Source organism: Drosophila albomicans, chromosome 4 (assembly GCF_009650485.2).
Source record: "Drosophila albomicans strain 15112-1751.03 chromosome 4, ASM965048v2, whole genome shotgun sequence".
Taxonomy (NCBI): domain Eukaryota; kingdom Metazoa; phylum Arthropoda; class Insecta; order Diptera; family Drosophilidae; genus Drosophila; species Drosophila albomicans.
Window position 1 is genome coordinate 1,691,241 of NC_047630.2, and position 12,139 is coordinate 1,703,379.

At 36.1% G+C, this 12,139-nt stretch overlaps 1 protein-coding gene across 1 annotated transcript; it reads left to right on the forward strand.

Annotated features, from left to right (window-relative positions):
- Positions 1-2,670: 2,670 nt before the first annotated feature.
- Positions 2,671-12,115, forward strand: LOC117573116 (eukaryotic translation initiation factor 4E transporter). The gene is made up of 8 exons (XM_034256041.2): positions 2,671-3,120; positions 3,235-4,675; positions 5,104-5,224; positions 5,322-5,828; positions 10,521-10,751; positions 10,806-11,240; positions 11,320-11,625; positions 11,696-12,115. Exons 1-8 carry the CDS (start codon positions 3,095-3,097, stop codon positions 11,923-11,925), a joined length of 3,297 nt encoding a protein of 1,098 aa, XP_034111932.1. The 5' UTR covers positions 2,671-3,094; the 3' UTR covers positions 11,926-12,115.
- The last annotated feature ends 24 nt before the right edge of the window (positions 12,116-12,139 follow it).

Genomic DNA, 12,139 nt, shown 5'->3' on the forward strand with positions numbered 1-12,139 from the left:
CCAAAACAACTAAAACCCCTAGTAATTAGGCTTTTTGCCCATACAAAAGTATTTCTTTAATAACTTGCACAATTTTTATCTGATCTGATCGCAGTTATTCAGGAATCATAACTACTATAGTAATTATTGTATATACCAAAATTCGCAACTCTTGCTTTAAAATTACGCTTGTTATTCGATTTTTTTTATTTGCGAGGGCGGGAGTGGGTGTGGCTAAAATCTGAAACAAACTTGATCTGCGTGTAAACAAAAAATGCTGTTGAAAAAAAATTATATCTTTCTCTTACAGTCTCTGAGATCCAGTGTTTCATACGGACAGACGGACATTGCTAGATCGTCTCAGCTGTTGACGCTGATCAAGAATATATATACTTTATAGGGTCGGAGATACCTCGTTCTACCTGTTACATACATTTCCTGCCGGCACAAAGTTATACCCTATGGGTAGCGGGTATAAAATATTGCAACCAAGTTTCTATAATACATATAATATAATAATATACATATATGTATGTGCTTGGGATATTGACATCATATTATATAAATAGGGAATGAATCTGTTTAAAATAATTCCACATATTTATTAAGCAAATGTTTTAGTTGTGTGGCCATTAATTTTTATTTTTACCATTTCCGGATGACTAAAATTTGTGGAATTTGCGAAAAATATTGCTTTTCCGCACGTCAAAAATTTTAATCATATCGGAACAGCGCTTTACATAAATTAAATTATTGAAAGAAGCAGATGATCTCACATTTATTACATATTTCAATTGCGACAATATCCCAACCAAATTTTTCATTGACTTTAAATATCATATGTACTCCTGCGAGTCCGCACTTTTAAATAATGCTATTTCACTTCAAAGAAAATGGCTCCAAACGCTTTCTTTTCACTGATTATAAACTTGACATATTTTCGCATGTGATCGCATTGTCGACACCAGTGTGTAAAAATAAGTTGTCTCTTTTTTTTCAACTGTGAAACAGTGGGCTTGACATCTATATACGTTACAGTGTCGGAGTATCGATACCTTTTATTTTTTATTTTGTGCTGGGAATTGCGGGACGAAATGCAGTAAACATTTTTGTCAGGCGTAAATTTTATATGAAGTTGCCCGGAAAAAATCCATTTCGCTCATCTGAGAAAACCGTTTTAGTCACAACAAAAAAAGTAGACTATCATCATTTAATTAAACAAATAAAATGTTTCTTGATTAACACGATAAATTGTTAGCATAACTATATGCTGACAGTGAAAACAGTCGATGTACAAAATGTTTTGTAAACAAAAGAAGAAATTTTCATTTAGAAATAAAAAAATGTATTCTACGTTCTCTTAAATAAATTTGTAACTTATTGCATAGTTGTTTATATTAACATTTCAAATTTCAATTAAAGCGCTTCTCCCAGAAATTTTTTTGACGTGCGGTAAGGCAATATTTTTTGCAAGTTCCACGGAAATAGTAAAAAAAAATCGTTTTTTTTCGCATGCGGAACAGCTGATTTGATATCAGTATCGGAGTGTCGATACGCTTTAAAAATGTAGTGAGCTGGGAACTGCAAATCGAAAGGACGCCGCAAAAATTTTGCTCAGCCGTTTTTTTTTATAGGGAGTTGCGCAGAAACAACGCGATATCGCTCATCTGGAAACAGCAATTAAAAATAATGAATGTTATAGACTATTTCCACCTCACTCAGTTTTTCTACGTTTTTTAAAGTCCCGTTTCGGGGTTTCCATTTGCACGAACCGAGATATATGGGCAACGGTAAAATTCTCAATATGGCCGCTCTGAAATGTCAGCTGTTCAAATGTAAACACGAGTTGGCAAACAATTCAAAAAACAGCACGCGCATTTTAAAATGGAAAATTTTTATTAAATTGCAGGATTTTTATGAGGATTTTGACGAAGTGGAGGGAAAATTAGCGGAGTATAGAGTATAGGCCATTGCCAATAGTAAAGAAATCGCCATCAGTTTGGGGCTATGTACATAAGTAGATTTGCTGGCAGCAATGTAATATTTACATAAATACATTTACTTTTTAGCAACAGCATGGGTGTTTTTGGGAGCGCGATGTTCCTGGAAACAACGAATCATTTTTTGAAGATAATTTTCGAATTAATAGGGAGAAGTTTGGCACCCTTGTGGAGCGCCTTTGTGGATTGGCCAAAAAAGGCACATTTCTCCTCCCATAACTCGAACAACATAGCCTCGTGGATGCCACTCCACGATATTGACGGCTTTCGAGTTAATTGGCTCATCTAAAATATAAAAAATTTGATTTAAAAAGCAAAATAAAATTTTAATTTTTCTATTTTCATACCTTGGCGCACTTAAATGTCAGCTGTTTGTTTAGTGGTGACCTCTTTTTCGTTGTCATATCGATCAAAATATCGCGTAATTACCCAAAAAGTGCGTTCGCTATTTCTACGTAGCTCGCGAACGTAGAAAACCGACTTTTTTTCTTATGGGTTTTTACACGGGGCGAACGTAACATTCGGCCTGAACGTGAAAAAACCAAAGAAAACCGAGGTTTTGGGTGCGGTGGAAATAGGCTATTATTAAGTGAACGACAAAGTTATCTGAAAGTTGAACTAGTTCATTGAGTGTTATCGAATTTGTATTTCGAATGATTCGATAGCATAATATAATAAAGTGGCAATTTTATGAAAATCTCAATGCTGGCACAAATGTAAAATACATACATACAAATGGTTACTATTATATAAAGTATAGATATTAGAGTTCAGCAAGTAAAATCTAAAAATACCTAATAGAATCAAAATTGCTTAAGTTTTTTATTTATATGCAGAAATATATGTACATACATATGTTAATACTAGTTTTTAGAGTAAATATGTATTTGTATGTATATTGTGTGTGTATGCATTTAGTTCTGTTGAAGAGAACAGTATCAAATGTAAATTTACACAAAAAATATCAAACCTCTTATCCCAACTAAATAAAATTCGGTAAACATTGTTTCTGTGTAATTTACTCCAATAATTAAAAGTTTTTAATATTTTATACATATGGATATTTAGATATCAGAGTTTAAAAAAAAGTACGACTCGTATTTGTGAAGCGCAAAATGGAATATGTTAAAAATAAAGCCAGGTAAGATATTTTATGAATATATACAAATATTTCTTCAGAGAATACCAATTTTTTTTTACATTAATTACATCGTTCTTAAATTTTATACTTTTACAAATAAAATGTCTCATGCAGGTATTCACGGGCTGATCTTTTAGCACTGCGATATGAAGCAAGTGCACAACAGCGCCCAAATTGTGCAAATAAATTGGAGCTGCAAACATTAAATTTTTGGAAAATAATTGGACTTCCCACATCGGCGAATGTAAATAGCAGCAGTAACAATACCTGCTACGTGAATAAATCTGGAATTTCGCCGGATAGGGATAGAGAAAGTATCAATCTAACCAGTTCCACAAATGTCCTGAGTTCCAGACGAGCGCTGCGTAATAGAGAACGAGCTCACAACTACTATCAACGTTTTAGCTCGAGCGAACAACAAATTGAAGACAGTCAGGGTCAGTCTCAGATATCATTAATCCCGGGTAGTGTCAGTAGTAATATATCATCGTATAAAACAACGGCGCATATAGATCAACGTAGCATTTCCTCTTCGCATTTAATGCCAGCTTTTGCTAAGCGACGATTCGTAACTGTATCTGGAGGAGGAGCCTGTAACGAGGCGTCAAATGAATCCCAGCAGGTCAAAGTAAATGCATCATTAATGATCTATACTGATCGATCACTAAATCCTAAAGATGCCAATGCTGATATAAAAGCTCAGCTGCGCCATCATAATAATTCATTAGGATCAGGTTCACCGGTTGAATGGGAACGTACTGAAAAGCAGTCGAACAGTCAACGATGTCATGATAAATCGTTAACGCTGTCACCGACATTTCAATCGCTACGTCAACAGGGAACGGGTATAAGTACTCAGGAAAGGCGTATTGGAAGTGGGAGACTTTTGCCACGAAATGATAATTGGGAATTTAAAAACCAGGAGACTGATGCGTCTAAAAGTAATCTTGATAATGACCAAGTTCAGAATGGAAGTATTTCGAGTCAACATCGCGCATTTAGCTGCAAAGCTAATGATAAATCAAACGATAATATCTCCGATCGTGATCGACGTCGAGAGGATAGCAAAAAGAATGCAGTTAGTACACGGCGCGTCTTTAACAAAGATAAATTTAACTTCATGGAGTCAGCAAATCAATCCATCAATCGAGGCAGGAGAGGCACTAATAACTTGTACCATCAAAGCCATGATGCCTATGAACCTGAATGGTTTAGTGCTGGTCCAACTTCACAACATGAAACAATTGATTTGCATGGATTTGAGGATATCGAAAGTGAGGAACGACCGTCAAAAACGGATGCAGCTCTGAAGGATCCTAATGAAACATCAAATAAGCAAATTGTTATTGAAACAACTGCAACAATCGGATCAAGAAGCAGTAGCGTTGGCAGCTTAATTCAAATTGAATCGAGTAATTATGACATAATGGATTCGAATGCAACGGCTGTATTAGGCGATCCACAGAATAAGCACCACAATCAAATTTGTAAAGCGGATGTTGAGTTCAATTTCGATGCCTTTCTTAGCATGGATCCCATGGATCATTCTCTTATGGTTTGTATTTTTAATTTTTAATGGTTTTTATTCTAATAGCTATTGGCTAATCGAGCATATGCATAGTGTTCATGTCTGTCCTTCTGGTTAATGGAACACCTTGATTACGAATAATAAAAGCAGTCACTTTTCGAATTAAAAACCGTAAACTGTCGATGTGCCAACATTTTTTGCGGGCAATAACATTTATATATACATTAAACAGCTAATTTGCTGTGTGTTGTAACTTTGTTGTTAAACTGTGTGTAGCTCTCGTAAAGATATTTTTCAGAAAACCTCTGTAATTAAATCTTTTAGCCCCACTCGAAGCAACTTAAATGGCGCTGGAAAAATTAAGTATCACGAAAAAAATGTTCGCCTTTAAGTGAAATGGTTTATATTTCAAAAACCGGCAATTCTATCTTGCATTTCATGTTTTATTATTTCAGAGAAAGGAAGGAGAAGTACATAGGCAAATTACAGAAACTTCACGATTTAGCCGATGGTTTTCACCCAATGAACCAGCAAGTAATAATGAAATTACACTTTCTTCAACATTAGAAACACAAGGTAAGATAATGTTTTATAAAAGCGACTGGAAAGTGTGACTTGTTGTTTTTTTTTTAAATTATTTGCAAATATTAACATTTTCCGATTTGTATTATAGAAATACCCAGTGTTAAGGATTTGGAAGCGCAAATGAAAAAAGTAGATTTACGTGCTGAGTATTTGAACGTAAACTCCTTAACAAACAGCTTGAAGCCAATACACACCACAGAGCATTCTGATGATAAATCTTTACCAAGAGATACTGAAGCCTTTAAAAGACTATTGCAACAACTAGGATCCCAAACTAGTGGTCATCCAGTGGCAGATTCCTACCTGATAAATGTAGCAGCTGTACGCGGCGGTCCTATTGCTAATGCTCAAGATCTGTATAAGCCCATTGCTCAAATTAAAAAAGACGAAATACTGTCATATCAACAACAGCGTATTGTTAAAAATGACTCAAATTCACCACATGGACATAATAATGACTCAATGCAGTTGCCACAAAATCTTCTGCAAACTCAAGTTATGCCGAGTCCTCTTGATGCTATCTTACCTGGACCTGAACATGGTTCTTTACCCTTGCAAACGCAAAAACGCGTCGATGTTCAACACCTTCTTCAAAGTAAGTTGTTACATACTTTTGCCGGTGCTCATAGAATCTGGGTCCAGTGAATTGAGATGTTAAACAAAAAATTTATACCCACCGTTTGAAATCGTTTGCCTTGGAAACAATTTTTTTTTTAAATTATACAAAAAAAATTGTATAAAAAATTAAAAAATTTTTGTCAAGATTTTTTTTATGAAAATCGCTTTAAAATCGTTTGCTCTTACTTAAGTTTTTCAAAAAAATTCGATACAAATGATTTAAAATCTATCACAAAGGGTCTCCTACATCACAGAAAAGTAAAACTACATTGATAGTCTCGAATTTTTCACGTCTACCCATATTTCAGAATTTTAAAAAATATGAAGATTTTCAAGTTTTTTTTATTGCTCATAGTTTTTTTATCGTTTAAATCTCAGCCTTTGCAATTTTGCCAAATTCCAAAAGCGGTTTCAAGCGGTTCCCGTAAAAAAATATGTCACTTTTGGGAAAAAGTGTTTTTATAATTTTGAATATAAGAGTGGGCAAATAAAATGTTTCCTGGGCGAACGATTTCAAATGGAAACCAATTTTTTATAATAACATATCAATTCACTGGACTTAGCTTTATTGAGCTGGTGCTACAGCGTTACTCTTTATTTGTACAAAAACACAGAAATTACTAGTGATTTGGGAAACCACCAAACGTCACTGAAAAATTTTCGCTCTGCCACAGAATGCCAAGATAAGATATCTTCTTTACTTGCAAACTTTTTTCATTTATTGTGTTGCCACATAATCTAAGCAACACATGCTGAAAATGTTTTTGACAATTGCATAATAAATACAGAAGAAGTAGAAAATGTAGAAAATCTATTATAACTAAATTACATTTTTCTTTACTTATTTTAAACAAGGTTTAACTTCGTTGAATGCATTTTTTTAAAACAAAAAAGAGAATTCGGATACAAAAAAGTGAGTGGTATCACTGTATATCAAATATCAGCACCAAACACTGAAGTGTTTTGCTAACTCAAGTGATTTGACTGGAGATTTACAAAATGTTAATTTTCATAATTTACTCCACAGAATATATTATTATTTTACCACAGTTTAATAACGAATTGAACACTCGGTAAATCAATGACATTTTTACATAAAAGTTAAGTTTTATTCCTGTTTTAGCATAAGCACTGGCAAATATTCAGTGTTTTTGAAAACACTGTAAAAAGAACTTTGTGTCACCACAAGAAAAATTAAAGTAAATTTCGAGTGGAAGTGTTTTCTGTGGCACCCCTGATAGTAATTTCACAAAATATACTCTTTCACTCGAAAAAGTTAAATAACTTTACTTTAATTACAATATGAGAATCAATTTTCTAAAAACTGATCACGTGCGGGCACTTTTTTGAACAGAATAAGAGAAGAGACACACAAGCTAAACAAATTTTGTCGGTTTCCTTTAAATTTTTAAAAAGGGTTTTTTTTTTTCATGAGAACATTTTTTTTATAGTTTTATCATTTTATATATATAATTTAAGCATATTTAATTGGTATACAGAAAAAAGCGGTTGTCATTTACATGTCCCATATTCCACGACATTAAATACCTTTTTTAATTTGGCAAACAAATCTAAAAGAGCTCGTCAAAATTAACAATTCTATCTTAATCATAAAAAAACTAAATATAATTTAAATTTAACCAGTTATATGTGCACCAAACTAAAAACCAATTTATTAACTTAATTTATCTGTTCGGAAAATTTCACGGTACAAGTTGTTGAATACATTTATTAATACACCGTCTTTGGAATTAAATTTACCTTTGTTTAATATTGTAGGTTAGGTAGGACTGGCTGCCCCTGTTAGGGGCGAAGCCTAGATCAGTGGAGGTTTGTAGCTGTTCCGGTGGAGGGTATCTTCGTCTCAGAAGTCGCACAGTGTGGATGCATTTTTGGCAAAAGCCAGCAGCATCCTAGGTGGTAGCGGTGAAACGTCACGAAGATCGTTGTGGCACGGCGAGCCGGAGTCGGGATAACGCTGGGCATCTGCAGAGAAGATGCTCAAGTGTTTCCTTAACTCCGGACTCGTTGCATTTCCTGCACTGATCACTGTTCGTGATCAGCATGGGCAGCCGACAAACTGTGACCAGTTAAGATGCCGAGCAATAGCCTGTAGTCTTTTCTTGAAAGCTGCATGACGTATTTGGTTAAATTATAGTTTATTGAAGCACACATCAGCCTTGCAGTTGTGCACGAGATGGTATTACGCCAACTCGCGTCCCACTGAAGCCTACAGAGATATAGGCACATTGCACATGTTGCCGACATTAAGCCCTACCCCCTCTTTGGCAAGAGTGTCTGCGATCTCGGATCTCGGAACGCAGATGCGTTGAACGACTCAATTGCTCTTCTGCTTTCCAGGACAACTTTGGACTTGACCACATCAGAGTACATTGATCTTATTGCAGCCTGGTTGTCAACAAAGATGTTAATCGAGTTGTAATTGTGCTTTATAAGCCTAGCCACTTCTGTGGCCTTGCCAATGGCAAAGACTGGAAGATGCTGCAAGTATACTCCCGCACCGACTCCTTCGTCCATATTCGACCCGTCGGTGAAGAGGTTGAGGGTTTCGGGAATGCGTAACCCTTCCCGCCAGCAGCCCGGTTCGACGTATACCGTTTTGATATGGTCAGTACAGGTGATGGATAGGTACGTTCTTTTTTCTGTGGCCTGCCACCACACTAGAATACCGTAGGTGAGGAAAGGGGGAAAAACAAAGATTTATAGCCACCGCATAAGATGAGAAAAGTGGCCCCAAGTGTAGCTAAGCATCTTTAGCTTCCATGTCAGTTTGCTATCCAGGACCACACCTAGGTATTTTACTGCTTGGCTCGGTTTTAGCGTAGTGCAGCCTATTTTGGGGGACCACATAGATACCTTATACCTCTTAGTGAAGAGGATAAGGTTCGTTTTGTCCGCGTTAATGATAAGCTCGGCTGCTTCGACCCATTCCTTAACTTCCCGCAAAGTAAGTTCCATGACGGAACTGTAACAGGCTATTCACTAAGGTAAGGCCCTTCCTGATAGTGTCAGTAGTGATATTATTGAAGGCGCTGGAAATGTCAAGAAAAGCCACCAAGACATATTCTTGAAGTGATGTACTTTTTCAATGGAGGTTAGGGAGGCCCATCAAGCCCGGGCGACCCTAACCTTCACAAAGAAGTCGATAGCGCAAATTGTTTTGTTGGCAGTAATAAGACCGGCAAGGGTCTCATAACTGGGAGACTAGGAAAGAGCTGCCAGTCACTATTCTCTGTTCCAATACATCCCGGGAAATGAGCTGAGAGCAGCTCCTAAAGAGTTTCAGCACTGCTCTCCGTCCACACTCCATCGCCCGACTTGAGTAGACTGGGACTAGAAGCGTGTATCTTTCTCAATCTGGAGGTGTCTTTGAGGTTGTTCAGGTTTGAGTAAAGGGCTACCCATGAGGACCTTTTAGATGAGCGGATCATCTTCTTGTAGGACTTCAGGAGAAACTTATACTCGTCCCAGACATAGACATTGTCCGCCTTCTTAGGAAGTTGAAACAGGCTTGTAGGCTCACCACGAAGTGATGAGAGCTCTGGATTCCTGTCTCGAGAGCCTGTAGGATTGGCGAAATTCTGTACCGAGTTGATTGTTCTCTGCAGACTTAGAGAATTAGTGAAGAGAATGGATAATTTCACACAGTTCGTGTTACGGGGATTTCTGAACGGCTCAGCCGTAGAGATCCTATTTAATGGAATATTAAACTAAATGTACTTATGATCAGAGGAAGGTCTGTTCAGGACTCTCCACTATCCTACATGGGTGCATTCAGTCGCAATGGTTAGGTCTAGTACGTTTCGAGAGGTGGAACACATATATCCTACATCCAGCCCGTGCCTTAAAAAGTAGCCATCGCAATGCCCCAATGCATTGGGGCGTGTCCATCCTAACAAACAGTGCGTCGACCTGCTTACTATGGGTCAACCGCCACCGCTCTGCAGACATTTTCCCTTTAGGGTCCCCCTGTCGATGGGAGCAACAGCGAAATGCCGCTTGGCAGTTTCAGCAACCGTTGCTCTCTGTCATTGTCCTCCATTTGGCATGAAGTTATACAGAGGTGTCATAGAAAATAGTTCTAATGCAATCTCGCTTTAACATCACTAGTGTGCTTCCTCGACTTTTTTAAGTGTTTTCAAAAGCACCGACTATTTTGTAAATGTTTTCGACTGATCCTTTTAAAACTGTGCAATTTGTGATAAAGCTGTGATTGACATGACTATTCTATAGATGGAAGAATTAGGGTTTGTTTTAAAGGTTATGCGGAAACACAAAAAGTGAATAAAAATGGTAGTACATAAACAATTGAAGAAGAAGACCACAACCAACAGGCAAACAACTTTTGTGGAAATTAAAAAAAAAATAAACGGTGTTTTTGAAATCAATGAAAATAGAGGTTGCACCTTAAACTGGAAGTACTGTCTCTGGCACCCCTAATAAATATAATTATACGGCAATCAACGCCTACTTCGATGAGATCTTAGCTGATTTTGTTGACAATCTGATATATAGTATTTTGTACTGTATGGTGCATTTTATTTCTTTTTAAATATTGATTAGTTCTTAATATTTTAAATTTACTCAATGCCGTCAGTAAGCACTTTTTATAATTAAATAATTGTGTTCGTTTTTTTTTATTTTACAGGTGTCATTCGAGGCGATGTATCTTTCGAGTTTTTAGAAAAAGAATTGAATAACCCCAATACAACAGCTCAGTCCAGGGAGATGATTGCAACGGTTCTGTTTGAATATACTAATTCCGGACGGTTTGTTGCTCAACAAAAATCTTTAAATTTGCATAATGATGCAAGTCCTACGAATGTTGTCAAAAATTATCCGTTGTTGAATAGAAATCATGGTTCCCTCGTTTCCGAAGGTTTGCTTAATGATGGTTTTATTTAAATTTTTTTTTAATTCAGTGTTCTTTTAGATTTATTTGCCAATATATCAAATCAAGTTACTAATCAACATCAACAACCCCTGAGACATAGCAGTTCGCCGACCCCATTGGCGTTTACACCAACCTCGGTCTTGAGGAAAATGACAGCAGATAAGGAAACAACATCGTTATATAGCAACAACAATAACGCTATCAACTATCAGCAACAACAATATCATCAGAATTATCATCAATTACCTACGTCGTTTACAAAATGTTCAAATGTACACAATATGATGAATGATTCATCAGTCATTACAGCAGGTATTAATTTGCAGCCTAGAATGATTTTGGGCGGCAATTACGCAATCCAAAATCAGAATCAGTTGAATAACCCACAAGTGTCGCCGAAAATACTGCCGCAACAGATGTCACAGTCTCGAGGTCAACAAACCTCGAAATGGCCACCAGCAAGTAAATCATATGGTATGATTAAATGTGTAATCATTATAACAAATCTACAAATCTCCCAATGTAATAAATGCTTTCAATTCATTTAATTCAGGACGCCCAATTCTTAAAGGAAATATGAATTCTGCATTGACAGTGTCTTCATTTAACAATATGCAACAACAAATTAATCAACAAAGACTTAAGTCCATGCAACAAACAGATGCAATAAACTCTGAAAGTGTTCAAGGCAGTGGACCATCGCCACAACAAAATATACATAATGACGGAATCTCTCAGCAAATACAGCATCAACATTATTTACAACAGCAACAGCAGCAACAATCTAGACTTAGATTAATGCATGGAGATCTACATTGTCCAACTAATATACCAATTAAGCCATCGGCATCCATTATAGGTACTTTTAATTATGTGGGTTTGCTTATGTATTAATTAATATTTAACATATACCATTCATAATCATATAGGAGGTGGCACCGATGATAAAAGTTTGATGAACAACCGGCTCAGCCCATTGAACTACCACAGAGATGACCACTTATCGCCAACAGCAAATCAATTGTCACAATGGTTTTCCCCCGAATTGCTAGCCAGAGCATCTGCTGGTAAATTACCACTTTTAAATATGAACCAAGCTCTTAGTCTGGAAGAATTTGAGCGAAATATACAACATTCCTCAGCTACAGTGCTGAATTGAAGAAGCCTAAGATACAAGTCCAGCTAAAAATAAAATCATTAAATTAATCAATTAGCCGAAATGAATAGTAAATTATGTAAACAGCAATTTCTTTGTTTCATAAGTTTTTCCGTTCATATATTGCATTAGTTACCAGCAAAAATGATGTGTATGAGTACATTTTTCAATACATTAATAATTTGATAATACATTTTATATATTTGAACTCGATTTT